Below are 20,617 nucleotides of genomic sequence, written 5' to 3' on the forward strand. Positions count from 1 at the left end.
ATAAAAAAAAACAACACTGAAAGGGGATGATAGCTAAATGCAATGGAGAATTATAGACTGGATTCTTTTGTTAGATAGGACATCATTGGCTCAACTAATGAAAATCTAATAATGTGTGGAAGTTAGAAGATGCTAACATCAATGTTCATTTCCTGATTACAAGCACTGTATTAGATACTCAAAGAGAATGTTTTAAGGAGATATATGCTAAACCATTAGGCAATAATGGGGCATAATGAAGGCAACTTACTTGTGTGGTTCAAGAAAGAATGGGCCTGACTTATATAACTAATCCCTCTGTACATCACCTTTATAATAATAATATTTTTTTAAAAAAGAATGGAGTTCCTTATACAATTAATGTAATTTGGTGCTAGGAATGTGACTTAGTGGTAGACTGCTTGCCTAGCATGTACAAAGACTTGGGTTCAATTCCTCAGTACCACGTAAATAGAAAAAGCCAGAAGTGGTGCTGTGGCTCAAGTGGTAGAGTGCTAGCCTTGAGCAAAAGGCTAGCGCTCAGGGACAGTGCCCAGGCCCTGAATTTAAACCCCAGGACTGGCCAAAAAAATTAATGTAATTTTCTGTATCTTTAAAATGAATTCAAAAGAAAAAGGCAAGCTAGTTATACAACTCAATGACAGCATTTGCCTACCTTTGAGAGACCTTGGGTTCAATTCCTAGTATGAAAAGAAGAAAAGAAAAGAAAAAAAAAGATGAGAGGAGAGGGAGGAAGGAAAAAGTACAAATGAAATGTCTGAGGCAGTGGAGAGTGAAAGGAGTCAGTACACTCTCCAAGGACACCTAAAGGTCATGTGTCTAAGAAGTAGATGTATAGTATTGCAAAGAGACTGGGGAGAATGATAACTGAAAAAGAAGGAAATAAACTTTTGCAAAAACTTCTATAATGTTTTGATTAGTATAAATTAATCATACCAAGGAGGTTTATTACAGTATTCTCATTCATGCTTGTCATGTACTTTGATCAGATTCACTCCCTAAGTTTTCTGCACTGTTATTATGGCAACATCTTCATACATAAGCCTTAAAATGGAAAAAAAATCAGTCATCCCACCCACAGACAATAATGAATGTGTACAGATTTTTAAACTTTTATTATCTTTAAGTAGTTGTGAATGTATATAGAGTTGAGGACCCTTCTAACAACATCTCGGCTTCCCTACTCTCAGAAGGCTCAGAGGTTTGAAAACTGTTCTCACTAATATCGATTATGATGTTAAAAAGAAAATCCCGATGATGTAATCATTACCTCTTGCCAGAAGGTCGGGTTTCCCAATTCCTAGTTTTAAAGAGTTCTCTTTTAGAACAAAAAAAGGGGGCAGAGGGACAGGGGCAGGGGCAGTGGCTGGGAATGTGGCTTAGGGGTAGAGTGCTTGCCTAGCATGCATGAAGCCTTTGGTTTGATTCCTTAGTACCACATAAACAAAAAAAGCTGGCAGTGGAGCTGTGGCTCAAGTGGTAGAGTGCTAACCTTGAGCAAAAGAAGCTGAGGGACAGTGCCTAGGCCCTAAGTTCAAGCCCTAGGACTGGCAAAAAATAAAAAAGTACTGAGATTTAACCACAAGGAACTCTTATCACTTGGGTGCACCTCTAAAATTGAATATGCCTTAACACGATTTGATGTTCTCATTTCATACCAAAATACTCTATGCATGAGACTTTTTAAATATACTTTTATTGTTATTAAGGAGTTGTACAGAAAGGTTACCACAACTACTTAAAGATGATGTCAGGTAATGAGTACATTTCTTTTTTTGGGCATCACTCCTTTCCTTTCCCCCCATTTGCTGCCTTCCATCCCTACCCACAGTTACATAGGTCATTTTCCACATTGTATACATGGGATTCTTACTGCATGCAGCAATACAAGTTCATTGTAGACAAATGAAATGCAAATACAAAAAAATACTTAGGTCACCTAAAATCTCTCATCAAAATTAATGTTAGAATTTGTTGCCTATTTTAGACTATTAGAAAGGAAACTACAACTATCCATGGTTGTTGTGGTAAAAGAGGGACCTGCCCTGCGCAATTTTGTGTCTTACATTTTTCCTTCCAAAGTAGAGAAAATACTGTCTCAGTATTTATTTCAACCACCTCATTTTTAAGGACACAGGAATTCCATTGAGTGAATGGGCGTTGATTTATGTAACCATGTTCCTATTTTGGAACTTATGTATTGAGCGCAGAATAATTGTTCACAGAACCTGCGGTCGCAGCTCAGACAACTAAAGAAGACAAAGGTCCGGGGACAGCTGCTTGGTCGCCACAGAGGGCTTTATACACATAGGGATGGAGGAACAAGGATCAGCAAGATCGTGGGGGGGACAAAGAGCAAAGGACCCACTGAGTGGATCTGGGAGCATCTCGAAGAGGAGGGTGGGTAGTTCCGACGGGCCAAGGGCACCAAGTAGGTGGGAGTCCGAGACCCCCAAGAACAGGAGGGAGACGCCGGGCCGGGCCAGCGGCAGCCGTGTCGAAGTGCTATCCAGGCCCGAAAGCTGATGCGCCGCCACCTCACACCAACAGAGGGCACCAGGCCCTCAGCAGTTTGCTGTGGGCAGCTCCCAGATGCCGGCCAGATGTGGGCAGCTGGGCTGCGGGAGGAGGCGCGAAGCTCTACCGGAGTCCCTGCAGGGTACCCGGTAGGAGGGAGTGAAAAAGGGACCACAGGGGAACGGGTGGAGGCAGACTGCACCATTGTTACTCCCAGATTGCCATCCCAATTGGCAGAAGGGGCGAGGGGAGCCTTTTGCCCAGAGGCGGCGCTGCTCTCTGATTCCCGCCCCGCAGCCGCGTGCGCTGGCAGCGGCGCTGTGTGGCTCGCTCAGCAAGGCCGAGCGAGGTCCTCCGGGTTGAACGCCCGCCCGGCCAGAGACTCCTAAGCCAGTCGGCTGGGGAAAGAGCAACCTTGAAGTCCTTGAACTTTTTGGATAACCGTCCTCCAGGAGCTCAACATAACACGCACGCGCGCGCGCACCCACACCAGATCATCCCTAGGCCCTTTCAATCCTGCGCGCGACGTGCATTCAAAGGGGAGAAACTGAGGCTCAGCAGGACGACAGAGCACCGAGTAGATCCTCACCTCCCAATCAGCCGAAGAGGAGAAGCTGGGCTAGAGAGCCGCCTGAAAGCTCCAGTTAAGGACCTCTTCCCCCCACCCCACCCCACCCCCGCGTCTTCCAGACCTGCCTGCTGTCCCCCCACCCCAGCCGCTCCCAGGGTAATCAGCTGCTGTGCGCGGCGGTAATTGACGGTGCAGACCCGGTCTGGCGCAGGGGCGGGCGAGGGGCTTAATTGCAGGGCTTTGGCCTGCAGTCTGGGCTGCTCCTCCGCTGCGGGGGGTGGAGGGCGGGGAAGGGAGGGGGGATAGGCCTCTTATGGCTGCAGGTCCGGCTCTGGAGGAAACCAAAGGCCTTTGAGTCAATAGTTGGGAAGGGGGAGGCTAACTCTTCTCGTGAAAGTGTGCGTTGAGTGTTGGAATTGAACCCCAACAGGGGTGTGCGGTGGGAGGGGAGGGGGTTGGAGTAGGAGTGGACGCTCCCTGCCCCAGCATCTGCAGCCCGGGTTCATCTAGTCCGATGCTCCTCCCTTGTTTTGACCACCCTTTGCTCCCCTTTCTGCCGCCCCCGTCACACACACCCCCCCTTCTCGTGTCCCCGGGGCGCTCCCACCCTGGGGAAGAATGTGCCCTCTTAGCGCACCCTTGCCATGGTAACGGCACACCCCCGCCCCCGCGCACCACGGTGGCTGGGCCTGGCCCTCAGGGCTGCAAGAAAAGGTGGGGGGGGGGAGGCGCCTCCCAGCCCCGCGGACACACCTCGGCTGCCCTAGTTGCTAAGCAACCGGGGGCGTTTGGATGTTCGTAGTGGCCAAGTGGCTGAGGGCCCTTGTGACTACCCCAATGTTAACCCACGGGCAAAAGAGCCCTGGCCCACCCCACCCCACCCCAGCTTCTGGACAGGGTCCAGAGAGGGATCCTGGGGTGTCCCACCTTCCGTACATAGGAAACCCCAGAAAAGGCCTAGTCCAGAGTCCTAGAGAGCCGGACCTGAAAAGGGATCTCCCGGTCACCAGCCCGGTCCCCTCCCCCCCCCACCTCCAGCAGAACCCAAGGGGGGTGCTGGGAGCAGGAAGCTGGGGAAGGACGAGAGGCGCGCAGGCCCCACAGCGGAGCGGTGATTACAGGGACCTGTCCTTCCCGCCCCCGGCTCCCACTCTCATTAAGTCATTTTTTCCCCTGTTGGAAAGTCCCCTTGCCTTGAGCGCTGGGGCTGCGGCGACCGCAGGCAGCTGCCGGCAACCACATGAGAAGTGGGGGGGGGATAGAAAGATGGGTTCCGCGACCAGGGCCTGGCCACTCTCCAACGCGGAAGGGCCCCCTGCCAGGGGCTAGCTGGGATCATTGATTCGGGAGGAGCTGGGAGCGCCTGGATGGCCCTGACCTTGCTTCTTGTGGCATTCCTGCAACTGCCAAGTCTACCTTTGAATGCCTGCCTCTCCCTCCGCCCCCTCCCAAGGTGCCCTGGCGACAGAAAAGCAGAATGCTTGCGTTCTGATCCTCCTCCAGCCTGGCAGCTGCTCCCTCACCCTTAACCCCACCACTGTCTTCGGCGCTGTCCACTACCCTCATTTTGTTAGTTCCCCTCCCTCCCTCTCTCCTTTGGGGACTATCTAGACTCCATTAGACCCTACAAATACTTCTGTCTGCGTAGGTAAAAGATGTTGGGGGCAAGGGAGGTCCTCTTCCCTTCTGAATTATCTCTGGCCACATTCTGATCTCCCAAACTGTTGCCAAGTTCTTCCCATCTCAACTCCCACTTAATTTCAGCCCATTTCCTTTCTTTGTGATCAGCACATTGATTCCTGCTGCACACTTCTGCCAGATGTATAAGCCCAGTGCCTCTTGAATCTTGTTTTTCCCACCCACCCCCCACACTACCTCCACATCTCTGATGAGGGCTAGTTCCAACTTCTACACACCCCTTTCCCATTGTGGAGTCTAGCCTTGGTCCCAGGGCTCAGCCACCTTCTGACCCAATGGCAACACTCTACTTGTCCCTTTCCCAACTTTTCCTCCCCTTCTAAACCAGCCACACTAACTTGTAAACTTGTATCAGATCTTTATGATTTGACTCACTAGAACATGTCCCCTCTCCCACAATACAATGCCCAGCCTTCTGCCCTGTCACCTACTCTTCCCCCCAGAGGTGGTATGCTCTGTTGTACTGTCCTACCTTATTCTTTCAACTTGATCTTAGAGTTCTCCCTCCCTCTCCCTTCCCTCAGCTCTTTAAGCCTGGAAGGCAGAGGAAGGTGAGACTAAGGCTAATGCTGTAGTGGACACTGCTTAGGGTGATGGTACTATCCCACCTCTCTAATTCCCGCCCCCCCCATCTCACCTTCCTGGAATGGAGGGAGGGGGCAGGGAACCCAGCCCCCACTACTCTGCTGGGTGAACAAGAGGAAAGGAATGAGGCAGGTGTGTCTAGCTGCTCCTGTGCACCCCTCCTCCCCAAAGACTCTCCCTGCCTGCCTGTGATGCTGGCTATGGGAGAGAGGAAGAGAACCCTGTTCTTCACAAAAGTGGCAGAATGGAGCTTTCAAGAAGGCCTGCTGCCTTGGCCATGCCTAGGAACTTCTAGGATGCAGTTGGAGGGTAAGGAGTTGAAGACAAACTCATGGGGACAAATCTCCCAGCTGGAGGAACCACAGGGATATATAATCCTTCTTACTTTCCCTCCACCCACAGATAAGGAGGATGGGGCAGAGGTAGGGAAATATAAAGGATTTGTGCAAGCCAGCCTGGAGAAGAAGACAAAAGGAAAAGTATCAGTTTCTGGTTGATCAAGAGGGGTGCCATTCGGGGATAAACAAGCAGCCAGCAAGGCTCCAACTACAAGCAGCAAGAGGCCCAGATGAATTAAGTACTGTGTTCTTACTCTCCCCACCCCCATCTTGGGGGTCTGTTTCAGGATGTCACTAGATGGGAACCAAGGAAAACACAACCCTGGACCTACACTTCTAGCTCAGCAGTGTCCTGATGGAGGCACAAGATGTATGTGAGGTTATTAACCTGATTAAGGGGCACCCTGAGTTGGAGGCACCAGAGACCCTGAAAGCCTAACCCTCCTGAGTCTTAGTTACACATCCTGCCTCCCTGGCCTGCTCTCCAGAGCCCAGCTCCAGACAGTGAGTCTGCCGCCTTCCTCCACCAGCCTCTTCCCAGCCGCACCTCCTGGCCCCACCTGCTCCCTGGGGCGTTGGGCTGGGTTGAGCTGGGTCTTGCCCAGGATTACTCCTCTCAGAGTGCCTCCTGTCTCTGCTGACAGTTGCTGCTGGGCACGGCCACTCGTCCTGGCTTGTGGCAGAGGGCTCAGGCACAAAGTGGGCGGTTAGAGCCCTGGCACCTAGCGCTTGGATCCCTGGATCTGGCCCTTTCTCAACATCTCCAATACTGCCATCCAGTTCAACTATGTTTTGTATGATTGTTATAACCCCTTACTTAGCTTTCCAGCTGTTACCCATGGGACTGATCTCCTGGGTCTCTGTTTAAGACTGAAGATTCTCATTCTTCCTAAATAAAATCTCTACTCCTTTAGGTGGGCATAGACAGACACATAATGCAAGCTTTACATACCCTCTTAGCTTTTCTGCTGCTGGATAGGCCCCTAGATGTCTCTCTCCAGTCCAAATGGCCTCTTTGCTGTTTCTCCAACAGCAGAGCTCCTTCTCCCCTTCTGCTTTGGCATCCCACAGACACTACCCAGGAAGCCCTTCCCTTCCTTCTCTGCATGGCTCTCTTTCCCACGTGGCAGGTCTCAGCATTCTTGCCTTTACAGGAAAGGCTCCCACTCCTCTCCACTCTCCATTGGTCCCTTGCTTTATTTTCCTCATAGCCCACAGCATTATCTGAAAATGCCCTTGCTGATATGTTTATTGGTTTATTGTCCAGCTCCCTTAGCAAGCATGTAAACTCCAAGATGGCCTCTCCTCTCCCCCGAGACCCATAGAAAAGATTGCAAAAATAAATATCTGCTAAATGGAGGGACAAGGGAGCGTGTGTGGGATCTTTTATAGAACCACTTCAGCTCAGTTGTGTCCAGCTCCTCTTTTTAATCTTCCTCTCCCAGCCCATCCGTTTCAGTTCATTTTCTCCCACTCCAGGGGAAGGGGAGATAGGTCGGAGAGGCTGGGCTGCCTGGCTAACACTTGTATGGGGCAGGAAGAGGGGAGACCAATCAATCTCAGAGCCCATCGAAGTGGGCAGTGGGATTTAGATAGGCGTGGACTGTCAGGTGATTGTAGATTTTTCAGAGCTGGGAGGTGCCACCCCCTCTCCAGGAGCCAAGGGAGATGCCGTGCCGGCGCCCAGATCTCAGGCGGCAGGGGCCCAGGCTCTAGAAGGGGGCCCTCTCTCGGGATCAGGCTCACTTGCAGACACTGACCCACTCGGTGATGCGGCACTCCTCGCAGACCACGAAGCAGCACCAGTGGAAGCGGCAGTGGCAGCGCTCGCTGCGCGTCTGGCGCAGGATGTTGTGGCCGCGGCCGCAGCACATGCTGCCGCAGCCGTCCGGGCCCGCGCTGCTCTTGTTGCACAGGCGGCCCACGGTGCCCGCCGAGTCCAGGCGCGGCTCGCGCTCGCAGAAGTCGGGCGACTTCTCGAAGTAGACCAGGTCAGCGGGGCTGGCCCGACGTCGCGGCCCCGGAATGCCCGGCGGCGGCGAGGGTGCCCCCGCGGGGCCGGGTTCCAGCTGGCCACCGTTGCGGTTGTGCGGCCGGATGAGCGTGGCGCGGTGGAAGCGGCTGCGCAACAGCGCCCCCACGGCGCGGAACTCGGGCGTCACCTGCCAGCACGTCTTCAGCTGGCAGCTGCCCGACGTGCCGTGGCACTTGCACTTTCGCCGCATGTTCTCCATCACCGCCTGCGGAAGGAGGAGGCAGGTGAGGCGGGACGCGGGGCGGCCATCCCCGGGCCCTCCTCTCGCCTCGGAAACTGGACTGTGAGGTGTCAGGGGCTTTTGAAACTAGCTCCATTGCACAGATGCCATCACTGATCCCCGGCCCCTCCAGCTGCGCCTCACAACTCCCGAGCTTAACAACCCAAACTCCCCGGCTGTCCTCCCACCTACCTCCCACCAGGCTAGGCCTGGGGGAATTCCCTCCTTCCTGCTCTTTTCCTATCTGGCTTGCCTTTCCCCCCGCAGCTGCAGGGGCCCCTTGGAGCTGGGGGCTGTAGATTCCTGAGCTCTTGGGGATCCCGGATCTTCGGGGGAATTCCCTCTCCCTCCATCCCAGAAGCAGGGGGTTGTCTGCCCTCACTACATCCCAGCCCCAAAGGCTCTGGTCTTTCCCCAGGCTGTGAGCAGGGAGTTGGGGGGGAGGGTCTCTTAGAAAGACTGAGAAAGATTGATCACCACCACCATTCCCATGCTGAACACAGCTCTTTGTAGGGTGCCTCCTCCATGAAACTGACCAGGATTGTTATTCTGCCCTATGTTGAGTGGCCACAGGGGCCCCAAAGCTCTATCTAAATACAGGAGGGAGAGCAGTGAGCCAACCAGGCTGTCAGAAAGTAGAAACAGGTTCCTAGACCACCAAGGGAGATGGTTATGGAGAACACAACCTACCTGCCTCCCACCCAGTGCTCAACCTGCTCTCCAACCTCCTCCCAAAGAACTCCTTGGCATTATCCTTGCCAGACATCCTACAGGAAGTTGGCCACGTCCTCCCCTCACCACCACTTCACTGTTCGAACACTTCTCAGGAAGAACAAGGATCTGGAACCCCCCAAATTGGGCAGGAGGGCCATAGGAGAGGGAGAACCTGCCCCTCTGGGTCATAGAGGGCCACACCGCTTGCATGTGTAGCCTGTGGTGCCAAACACCACGTGGGAAACAGCCCAATGCTTCCCCAGGCCAACAGCTCCAGAACATCTGCTTCTCACAGGCAGCAGCCATTAATTAACCAGTTTAACGAGGATGAGGAGGAGGCACTGTTGGTAGGACTGGGATGGTATTGAAGCTTGGGAAAGGGGCCACAGGCACAGAGAAGGGCTGGGGAGGATCTGAGAGTAGGTGTGCCTCAGTTTACCCTGCCTCAAACTCAAGATGGCAATTGCTGAATCAGCTAAGGCATCTATGTGGGAGGAAGAAGGAGTGGGCTAGGAGGCCAAGGGAAAGTAAGAGCAAGAGAAACCAGGAATGAGGCTTCCTGAGCAGGCTAGGCCGGGCCAAGAGGAGGGATGGGGATGGAATAACCAGTAAAGAAGGTGATGAGCTCCAAGAGGACCAATAAGGAATTACAGCATTGCCTGGACCTCTGGGTATGAGTGCACAGGGAAACGGTCACTGTCTCATTAGTTGCATCACCTTGGGCAAGCTTCTTGGTCAATCTGGGCCCTGATTTCCCTATCTAAGCATGTAGCTGGTAGCAAGGCTCTTGTCCAAGGTAGTTGAAAGGATTAAGTAGGTAAAGAGCTCAGGATGGTGTCTGACAGTAAGCACTCAATACATGCAGTCTGTTGTGCAGAGAGTTCTTCCCTTTCTTCTCCTTTTTATTCATGTATTTAATTTCTTTTTGCATGGTAGTAGTATGAGCATCCGAGGGCAGAGGGCAGAAAGGACAGGAGGAAGGCAACTGGAACACAGGAGGTGGGGAAGGGGTGGCTCAGGGAATCTTGCTTGGCCCTCTCAATCTGCAGGAATCACTCATGCCAGATGTATACAGAAAGCTTGAGATCCAAAACCACAGCCACAGGGGACCAAGGAACAATGGAGCTGGGGGACCTGACTCAAGATGAAGTTCCATCTTCTGACTCTATTGGGGAGGAGAAGGCATGGCAGCCCAGACCTAGACCTTTGAGTTAGCTCCTGCCAGTTCAGTCCTTTGTCTGAAGATCACCAGAGGAAATAAGAGCAAGCTGCTCAGCGGGACTGTGCTGATGCCCCAGCAGGGTTGTCTAACCCCTGTTGCCTGGTGCACAGAAGATCCTCAAGGCATGCTAGCAGACTGAATTAGGAGGGAGCAATGGGAAGACTGCTGAATCAAGAGAAGGCAGAATAGTCCCCAGAAAAGAGAAAGGACTGGGGGTGGGGTGGGGGAGGAGGGAGACAGAACCTGTGCAGAAGGATGGGGAGAGGGTCTGGGGTGGGATGGGGCTCTCACCTGCCTCCCAACTCGGTTGTTGTGGAGCCTCATGCGGGCGTGGATGTCTCTATGAGGCTCCCGGGAGTCTAGAAAGTCCTTAGAGAAGCGCTCCCCGAAGCCTACATCGGGGCTGCAGCCGCCCCACTCCCAAGAGTCCTGCAGGCCTGGGCTGGCAGGAGGCAGGGCAGGGTGTTCTGGGACCCCATGGCTCAGGCCTTTACCGCGCTGCAGCGCGTCCAGCTGCAGGCGGTGCAGCTTGCGACGGAAGGCCTCCTCGTCCCCGCGTCGCGACGCATCGCAACCGCAGGCTCGAAGTTTGCCCAGGGCGCAGGCGTTGGACACCGCGTGCACCACTCCAGCTGCGGCGATGGCGTAGGCGAAAGCGCTCTCTCGGAAACCTGCAGTTAGTGACCCAGAAAACAGAGACGTTGGAGAGGCCACGACATCCCATACTTTTTTTTCTACCCACCCGGTCCAAACTTGTTACATCAAGGAGAAACTGAGGCCCAGCGAGGGGGTAGTCTAGGGCAGATTCCAAAAAGGGCAGAAATCTAACCAAAAGCCGGCATTCTGCACACAGGATAGAGTGAAGATGTTTCCCCCTGAGCACTCTTCTTTTTACAACGGCCCCATTACCCTCTCTCCCCCTTACTAGCATTACCCTTAGCAAGTTCAGAATTTGTGTTTCTCTCCTCTAGGGCAGAAAGTATCGAGTAAACACATTCTTTTTCGGATCAAGGACTTAATCTATTGCCTTTATGGTGATATCTGTAATTTTAAAATAGCCTAGAGAAAGAAGGCAAGGTTTAACCTAAAGAGTAAATTAACTGTGATGGAATTCTAGGCCCCAAGAGATGCCAGTGGGCAGGAGGCGGGGAGTAAAGCCAGATAGATAGTCTGCTACTACAGAACCCTACCCCAAGGTTGCCTTCTGGTGTGAGTCTACCATAGGTCCAGCCTAAGAACTATCTCCACCCCTGGTCCACAGGACAGGCCTGAGAGCCACCCTGCCTGTTTGTGATGATATAGGTGAATCCAATACTAGTAGTGTTGAACACAGAAGGGGAAGTCACCTTTCACTATATACTCAGGAGGGACAAGGACTGTCTTTCTCCTTGACTGAATCACTCCTTGTCCACAGTGTTTCCTTCTTCATGCTTCAGCTTGGACCATCTAGGAATGCCCTGGACCTGTGGGTGGCCAATGGCCAACTTTCAGGGATAAGTTCATCCCTCAGACCAGCAGACAAGGGATTCCTCCTATTTTTCTCCTCTTCCTCCTTTCTCTTCCTCCTTCCTTCCTTCATTCTTTTCCCCTCCCTCCCTTCCTTCCTTCCTTCCTTCCTTCCTTGTGCCAGCCCTGGAACTTGTACTCAGGGCCTAGGCACTGTCTCTAAGCTTCTTTTTTGCTAAAGGCTAACTTGAGCCAGAGCTCCACTTCTGACTTTTTTAGGGGTAGGGGGTAGTTTATTGGAGATAAGAGTTTCATGGACTTCCCTGTCCAAGCTGAGAAACAGAAAAATCCAGAAGTGGTACTGTGATGAAAGAGAGGGGGGGAGAAAGAAAGAAAGAAAGAAAGAAAGAAAGAAAGAAAGAAAGAAAGAAAGAAAGAAAGAAAGAAAGAAAGAAAGAAAGAAAGGAAGGAAGGAAGGAAGGAAGGAAGGAAGGAAGGAAGGAAGGAAAGAAAGCCTCAGATCTCAGCCTATCCCTGGTACTTTTTTTGTTTTCTTTCTCCTTTCTTTCTTTCCCTCTCTCTTTCTCTTTCTTTCTCTTTCTTTCTTTCTTTCTCTCTCTCTTTCTTTCTTTCTCTCTCTTTCTTTCTTTCCATTCCTTCCTTCCTTCCTTCCTTCCTTTCTTTCTTTCTTTCTTTCTTTCTTTCTTTCTTTCTTTCTTTCTTTCTTTCTTTCTTTCTTTCTCTCTTTCTCTCTTTCTCTCTTTCTCTCTCTTTCTTTCTCTCTCTTTTCTTTTCTTTTTCTTCTTTCTTTCCAATCTTGGGGCTTAAACTCAGGGTCTGGCACTGTCCCTAAGCTTCTCTTTGCTCAAAGCTTCTCTACCACTTGAGCCACAGTGCCACTTCCGGCTTTTTCTGTTTATGTGGTACTGAGGAACTGAACCCAGGGCTTCATGCATGCTAGGCAAGCACTCTCCCATTAGGCCACATTCCCAGCCTTCTTGACACTCTTTTTCTTTTTCCTCCTCCACCTTCTTCTTCTCCTCATAATAGTGAGGATTGAACCCCCTAGGCCTTGAGCATTCCAGGTAAAACCATTTCAGCTATGACTCCAGCCCTAGCCCTTTTTGTTGTGCATTTTGTTGTTGAACTAGGATCCCTTCTCTCTTTTTTTTTTCTTCCTGGGTTGGCCTCTAGAGTAGCCAGTATAAGAGGTATGTATCTCCATGCTTAGATAAGCTGAATATTTCTTGATTATTTTGTGTCCAAGAAAAGACTAGATAGGAACAGTTTGTAGTACATGTCTCCAACAAGCTCTGGACCCCAGACAGGGCAGGCAATGGAGAAGCTGGGGCGTAAGAACAGCCCACACAGAGGGAAGAGATTCCAGCTGTTCCATGGGTCCCTGTACTAGAAGCCCAAAACCTGGAAGAAGGCTCATGATCTTGGGAGAGGCCAGATATTCAGAGGAAACAAAAACTCTGGGTCCTTCCACCTCAGCATGAAAGACTTGGAAGAACATGCTTTCAGAGGTCTCACAGACCTTAGAGAACTAATCAGGACTGGACAGAAATCCCAGCCTTCTTAATCCTTACCCTCAGTATCACAGAGCTCAGTCCTCCTGCAATAATAATAATAATAATGATGATGATGATGATGATGATGATAATAATAATAATAATACAGATACTACAAGATGTTTAGTATTTAAGAATTGCACTCTGGAGCCAGATTACCTAGGTTCAAACCTGGTACTTCCACTTAGTAGTCGATAATAGCTATATAATCATGGCCAAATGTCTTAACTACCCTCAGCTTCTTCACCTGTAAAACTGTTATGCCTCATTGTTGTGCTAAGAATTAAAGCCAGGCACTGGTGGCTCACACTTGTAATCTTAGCTATTCAGGAGGCTTAGATTGAGGACCACGGTTTGAAGCCAGCCAGGGGAAGGAAAATTTGAGTCTCTTATCTCTAACTAGCTACCAAAAAAGCTGGAAGTGGAGCTGTGGCTCAAGTGGTAGACACTAGCCTTGAGCGGAAAAGCTCAGGGATAATACTCCAATCCGGAGTTCAAGCCCCAGGACCAGCATGTGTGAACACACATACACACACACACATACCTCACACAAATTAAATAAGTTAAGGTCAGTTAAATAAATTAACATGCTTAGAATACTGCCTTACTCATAGTAAATGCTAAGTAAACATCCGTTATTATTGAGAAGTTCTTTTTGCTGACCTCAGTGAACCCTGCTACACTTTGAGATCATTGTTTCACCTTGATCCTTTGATCAGAGTGCAGAAGCTCATGATCCATTTCTAAACTAAACCATTCAGATTACTGGAAGACTAGGAATCAGGCTTTCCCTCTCTAGCTTCTCATTTTAGTTCATGGTCTCTTGGTACCTTTATCCATAAGAAGCCCAATGAGGAGCCGCTTTGAGGGGAAAGGATTATGCTAGAGCCTTCAAAGAGGATGCTGGGAATTGGCAGGAGCTTCTTCTTCAGAGGAGCAGAAACAGCTATGGGGTGGCAGAGCCCTTAGGCCCTTCCCCCTTAGGGAAGGAGGATAGATCCCAAGTCTCTGGGAAGTACACCCTGCATTTTATCATGGGAACTCAGAGTACTTCTCTTATTGCTAGGGGAATCATCAGCCTGCTTTAGTACACATGGCAATACTCAAATCTCAGAAATCACCCTCCCCTCCACACACACACATACCACAGCTACTACCAAACACACAAGCATATACTATGGAAAATGGGGGAGCCCAAGCCCTGGTAGTTCAGTTCCAAGTCCCTGTCTACTTTTGGCACTAGGGAGTGCAAGAAGAGGGTCAAGGGGAGTGTGCAGGGCCAACTACCATCTTCCAGGCTCTGTCAAGTTCAAGGGCAGGCTTGGAGGGACATGGAGAAATGTAAACTTACAGCTTGCACAGAACATCCTACTCCATGTAGCTCAAGAGACCTCCTCCCACACACCCCCATGGCCTCTGACAGCTGTCACAGCCACGTGCGGAGGTGACCAGGCAGGGCCTGTTTAGCCACCCTCTCTGCCACAAGTATCAGGCGTCAGAGAAGTCCAGCCCACTGGGTCTGTCCCCAGCTCCTGTTCAGGGCCCCAGTTTCGATCCTGCCCCCGACTGTCTGGGGCAGACAGGCACTGTGCCATCTGGCCAGCTGGAGGGGGAAAGGGGTGGGGCCATGGCCAGCTGGGCTGCCCGGAGCAGAAGGGGGGGTGTCTTGTTAAGACGCACAATTAGCCGCCCTCCCTTTGATCTGGGACAGGGACTGCCAGCATCTAAGTGGAGTCAGCTGCTGCTACAGGCTGCATGCAGCCAACAGCCAGGAAACGGCTAGGGAAGGAGGCTTAGAGGGATAGAGAGTGTAGAAGAAAGAAGATTCAGGGGCCAGCAGGGAACTAGGAGGGGTTAGGGGTTAGAGAAGCTAAAGCTCCTCCCCTTCTAATCAAAGAGGGAGGAAAGAGAAGTCTGGTCTCCATTCCTTCCATGCTAATAATTCATGCGCTGGTGTGCCTAGTCAGTGAGAGGGAGGGAGGAAGAGAGGGCAAGGGGGGCAGGGGGGAGGGGGAGGGAAGAGAATGAATTTTGTGCATGTGGGAACACTTAGGCATGACAATGGCTGGGGCTACATGGTTGCACAAACATGAGTAGGTGTGTGGGGGAGCATGCATATCAGGTTTATGTCTTGGAGTACAATCCGACTGCACTGGCTCACCTCTGTGTACATGGTGGGTGTTCAAGCTGGCCTTGCAACTTTGGAAGCAGTATAGTATAGCAGGGGGTTGGGCACAAACTCTAAAGTCAGGTGGGTCCTGGCTCCACGGTTCACTTACAATTTGTTCAATGAATGGCAAATTGCAATCCTCTCTTAACTTCATTTGTAAAATAAAGATAGTAACAGGACCTAGCCTGTGGGGACTATTTAAGGGCCCCAAATCATAGATAAAGTGTTTGAGAACAATGCTCAATACTCAGCAAATGTCTGATACATTTGCTGATTTACTGAGTGTCAAAAGAATCATAGGACCTTAAGTGATCCTAGGAAATGATTGCGTGTCTTGGTTTCCCCATCTCAGTGCCACCACACACTCCAAGTCCTATAAGTAAAAAGGTCAGCAGGAAAAGAGCCAAATCTTAGAGAGCAAAGGCTATGTTCCTCTGGGCTGAGAGCCTGGCTTCCTGTAGGGCCTCAGATCCAGTTTTTTCACCTGTTCCAAGTAGGTCTGGGCCTTCGAGATGGCAATACCTAAGCTGTGGTGGCTCCCGAGACCTGCGTTGCATATTTCACAAACAGCTCCTCCAGCCTCTCCCTGATCTCACTTTTCTGCCCAGACCAGTGCTTGACTCCATCCCCCAGCAGCTCCTGCCACAATTTTCCCTCCTGTCCCTACCTCCTGCAAGAAAGAGATAGAAAGGTTTTATGTTCCTCACCAACAGATACATTCTATGCAGTCTCAGGCCCAGTGACCAATGTATCTGGGTCCCTAGGGCAATAAAATAAATACATAAATAAATAAATAGGAATACCAGACTGGAATGTGGTTTGTGCTTTGCCTAGCATGTGTGAAGCCCTGGGTTCAGTTCCTCAGTACCACATAAGCAGAAAAAGCCAGAAGGGGTGCTCTTTCTCAAGTGGTAGAGTGAGCAGAAGAAGCTCAGGGACAGTACCTTCCCCCCGCCCCCCAAGACCTCTGTGCTTGTCCCTACCCTCCTTCTGGCCTTAGAACCTGTCTTTGGCTAGGTAAAGTACTATTTCATTCCCAGTGTAGTCTACGCTGACTGCTCAAGCACCTCATTTATCAGACCCTTTTCTCCAGCTCAGACCATCTTGGGGAAAGGTGTCAGGACAATCAGGTGACCATAGCAGCCTTAAGGAAAACACAAAGAATCCATGCTGCTTAGTAGTCTTGGAAATTCAAACATGGCAGACTTCACTTAAAGAGAACTCTTTTGGCAGCCTAGAACAGATGAAGTGTCAACCCCAGGATATCCTTGGGGGAAGGCAAGGTCACCTGACTTCACAATGATCAATCCATACCTAGCTGGAGAGAGAACCAGGAAAGATACCAGACTGGCAGAGACAAAACACACCACGAGTAGCTTTACAGGGTTCAAATTTAGGTAGCTCTGGCAGAGAGGTCCAAAATGGGCCAGGAAATGACCCAGAAGGACAGATTCAGATGTGGTGGCAGGCAGACACGGGGGTGGCAAGGTGGAGAAGGGGGAGTGGCAGTTTTCTTTCCAAGTCGCCTCCTCTGAGGAGGGAGAGGTAGAAATGAGGTGTTGCAACGGCGGGGGGGGGGGGGGGCAGAAGCCAGGGAGGTGGGGCGGTGTTCCGGGCCGGGGAAGGAACCCAGGAGCTTCAGTCCCGCCCCCTCCTGGCGCTGGGCGCCGCCCCGCCCCGGCTAGCCCCGGCAAGTCTCCCCCCACTCCACCCCTAACCTCCCCCCCCCCCCCACGGTCCCCCCAGCTCACCTCCCGCTTATTAAACTGCAGGTGAACCCAGGAGCACCTGGCGCTGCGCCAAAGCCTCGCGGTTCCACCGCTCCAAACTCGCCCCCAAGCTTCAAAGACCCCAGGTCCTTCTCCAGGCCACACGGGCCAGAACCAGGAGCCAAACCAGGACGCCTGGGCTCGCTCAGTCTAGAGGGATCGGGAATGACCAGAGGGGACACCGAGGCCAGGGAGAGGGCGGAAGAGCTCGCCCAGCCTCATCCGAAGCGGCAGGGGTGAGAACCCCAGCGCCGGCCCGCGTCCCTAAGTGAGCCGGAACGGAAGCCAGGGCTGCGGAGTCCCCTTGGGGACCCGAGGGTCAGCGAGAAATGCAGGCTTTGGGGAGAGCGAAGGATCTCGAATCCCAAGCTGGGGAGCGAGCGCTCGTTGGCGGCGGGGAGCGTCAGCCTGGAGCGGCCCGTGCCCGTGCTTGGAAGAAGCCAAGGCCTGGCCACTTGGTGTCAGCTAAGCGCGCGCGCGCTGCGGGGCGGGGCGGGGCGCGGGGCTGGCCTGACGGCAGGGGTTGGGGTGGGGTCCCCAGACAGCTGCGGCGGGACGGTGGCGAGGCCGTGCGGGGCGCGAGCGGTGAGATCGCGGGGCGAGAGGGGGCTGGGGGCACCCTCTCCTCGGAGAGCTGCGCGGCAGGGGCAGGAGCCGTCTGCCGCGGCCCGCGGGGATTAGTTCGCGGCTGCATGCCGCCACACGCGTCGGGCTGGGCTCGGCCGGGTAGAAACAGCGCCCCGGGCGCGCGGGGGAGGGAGGAGGGAGCGCGCAGAGGCGGGGCGGCGGCCCGGGGCCGGGCTGCCGAAGGCTGGGGTGGCCTCTCACTTGGGGGCCCAAGAGATGTAAAGCGCAAGGGTCCCGGAAAGAAGGGAAAGGCTTTGGCTGGATTCTTTCTGAAGTTGAGGTGCACAGAAACCTGACTCGCTCCACCCCAGAAACCTCAGGCCCCGAGGGAGGCGACTTAATATTTGGGCATTCCCCCTGCTGACTGACCTCTTCTGCTATCAACTAGGATTAGGGGCAAGTCCCTAGAATGGAGTGCTACCTGTCCCGTCCAAGCAGCTGGGAGAGGATCCCAGGTAAATACCCAGCTAGGCAAATTCAGGAAATAAGGCACCATTTTGCCCTCCCCCCCCCAAAGACCTGATTCAAAGCCTATGATAGATTGGGAGGTAGGCATAAGTCAAAGTGGGTTACAAGCCTTCCTGCTGTCTCCAGACCCCTCTAGGGATTGTCTGGGTAGGCCGTGGGTCACCCGGAAATCAAGGAAAGAGGACAAAGTGTGGGCTGCAGTCTGTGCACCTTGGAGCTGTGAGGGGTTGACAGGACTGTTGTGCCACCATGCCAAAGCTGGCACACACCCAGTGCCCTGGTTCCGAAGCTTGGTGGTGGACCCTGCCGACAGAGCTTTTGCAGAAGAACAGACCATCTACCTGCCCATGCTTGGTGCTTCCTCTTGGGCAGGAAATTCCTACCCCCTCTCTGCTGATGGTAGGTGCCTCCTCGAAGGCCCTCTATCCTAGGTGTGGCTTGCTAAGTAAAGCACAGCTTGAGGTAGGTAAGAGATGGGCATATTTCCTGGGCCTGAGGTAGGCAGTGTCACTGACAGGGCAGGCTAATTCCAGAGCCCAGCGCTCAGGTATCGAACCTGCCACCAACCCTCAGCCATAGCCACTTTGGTCCCATTTGTCTGCACGTTCCCCCCTCCCCCCATGGCTTTCCAGAGACTAGAAAGAAGCAAGAAAGCAGCAAGGCTGGCAGATGTGAGGGTTTGAGGGGCTGCCAGCTTGATAGTCAGTTAGGGATGGCTGGCAAACAGGTTCTAGGGTGGAGGTGCTGGGTGGGCAGGGTAAAGCAGGGGTGAGGGCAGCTACCTCTGCTGAAGATGGGACTCTCGTAGGGAATCTTGTTGCGAGTCTCCAGGCTAGAACAGTTCCAGCGCTGGTCCCGGAACTGGTGTTGGCATTCATGGATGGCAATCTGGATGCCCTGGATGGCCGAGGCCGCCACGTCAGGGTGACGCACACACACCTCCATCTGCCGCCGGCTCAGGCCCGGCAATGTCAGGCACACCGTGTTGGCGTTGAGCACAGGCTCTGGGGGAAGGCGGAGGCCCAGGATGTCGTTGGGTGCTGACCTGCAGGCATGTAGGGTGGGGTGGGTAAGCATGGGGGGGTGAAAACATGAGGGCCTCAGTTAATAACACCCGCCTCAAAGGCCAGAAACACTCTACTCCAACTCCCAGTTCAGGAGGCTGGGCCCACCAGTGCACTTTTCTTTAACCACCACCACAACCAATCCACCACCACCACCACCACCACCACCACCACCACCTCCTCCTCCTCCTCCTCCTCCTCCTCCTCCTCCTCCTCCTCCTCCTCCTCCTCCTCCTCCTCCTCCTCCTCTTCCTCCTCCACCTCCTCTTCTTCCTCTTCCTCCTCCTCCTCCTCCTCACCACCTACTCATCCTCTATGCCTGCCACTGAGCCCACTCCCACAAGCATGTTGCCTGCCATCTGTCACATTGACTCAAGTACATCACAACACTGTGGTGGACAGCCCTGGGAACACATGTGCACACGTCACCACACACACACAAAGACACACGTTTATTTTCTATATTGACCCATGAGCACTCAGCATCATGCATGTATACATACCAACGTACCAACACAACTTGTTCGTGAACACATACACACACACACACACACAGCACACACCCTTTATGACTGCAGTCCCTCATTGACCCCACCTGGGATTGGATACCACCTCCCAGTCCCAGAGCCCCTGTTGGGGGTGGATCTGCCAGGTGGAACTGGTAGTTTGAGTTTATGCCTGGAGTTAGGGGGTGGGGGTGGGGGTGTTCAGCCAGGACGGCAGGAACTCCCTCCCTCCACATTCACCTCCCCTCCTAGTTGCCATCACTCCCCTGGGCACTGCCCTGTCTCCCTGGACTCTGCCCATATCCTGTCACCAGTCCAACCCCCTCCTCTCAGGGAACTGGCTCACTCCCTGGAGACCAGCATTTCGCTGTCCCTCCCTGGTTTCAGGATCCCAGCGCCCGCAGGCGCGCCAGAGGCCCCGGCCCCGGGGGTCCCAGCTCTCCAGGAGGGCGGAGCATGAGGTGAGGGCTCACCTGGGCACGGCGGCAGCCAGCAGCAGTAGGAAGAACAGGAGCGCCCAGAGCTCAGGCCGCGGCTGGGGCCGGGGTCGGAGCCGCAGCCAGGGGCGGGGGTGGGCGCTGCCCATGGCGCGCGGGCCGTGCCCGGCTGGGAATGAGGGGCTCACAGCCCGGCGGGACTGGCAAGCCAGGGACGACGACGCATGATCAGCAGGGGTCGGGGCGGCTGCGACACACAGCTCCGACTCAGGTCACGGCTCCTGGAGCAGACGGCGCCCGCCTCCCCGCACCATGGGGCAGCGCCCCCGGCACCGCCCTCGGGGGGGTGTGGGTGGGGAGCGGGCGAGCCGGGCACCTCCTGGCACAGGGGTCCAGGGAATTTCCCGAGGCCCCCTTGCGACAACTCCTGGTGTCTCTGGCGGCTAGGAGGGGGGGGGACCCCCGGAGGTGCAGCAGGCTGGGGACTCAAGGCTGGGGTGCCGAGGAGTCCCCCCCCCAAGCGCAGCGCTGGAGAGCCTGCGCGTCCCAGGGTGCGCGCGGAGGGCGGAAGGGGTGCAGGGGGGGCGACGCTGGCTGCGCCCAGCCCCACAGCCCGGAGAATGTGTGACTGTCCTGACTCCCAAGCTGGGGCGCTC

The 20,617-nt window shown here is 53.4% G+C and overlaps 1 protein-coding gene across 1 annotated transcript; it reads right to left on the reverse strand.

Moving 5' to 3' along the window:
- Positions 1 to 5,670: 5,670 nt before the first annotated feature.
- Positions 5,671 to 20,582, reverse strand: Wnt10a (Wnt family member 10A). The gene is made up of 4 exons (XM_070016919.1): positions 19,998 to 20,582; positions 18,737 to 18,999; positions 10,192 to 10,571; positions 5,671 to 7,949 (listed from the first exon to the last, which is right to left on the reverse strand). Exons 1-4 carry the CDS (start codon positions 20,108 to 20,110, stop codon positions 7,452 to 7,454), a joined length of 1,254 nt encoding a protein of 417 aa, XP_069873020.1. The 5' UTR covers positions 20,111 to 20,582; the 3' UTR covers positions 5,671 to 7,451.
- Between the last annotated feature and the right edge of the window lie 35 nt (positions 20,583 to 20,617).

Source organism: Dipodomys merriami, unplaced genomic scaffold, assembly GCF_024711535.1.
Source record: "Dipodomys merriami isolate MVZ:Mamm:240054 unplaced genomic scaffold, mDipMer1.0.p SCAF_1, whole genome shotgun sequence".
NCBI lineage: Eukaryota > Metazoa > Chordata > Mammalia > Rodentia > Heteromyidae > Dipodomys > Dipodomys merriami.

Excerpts from the sequence above, each read along its gene's own strand:
- Wnt10a (XM_070016919.1), bottom strand. The coding sequence starts at position 20,110 with ATGGGCAGCGCCCACCCCCGCCCCTGGCTGCGGCTCCGACCCCGGCCC. Across the intron at positions 19,000-19,997 it reads CTGGCTGCCGCCGTGCCCAG|GTCAGCACCCAACGACATCC; the intron begins GTGAGCCCTCAC and ends ACATGCCTGCAG. Across the intron at positions 10,572-18,736 it reads GAGTCCCATCTTCAGCAGAG|GTTTCCGAGAGAGCGCTTTC; the intron begins GTAGCTGCCCTC and ends CACTAACTGCAG.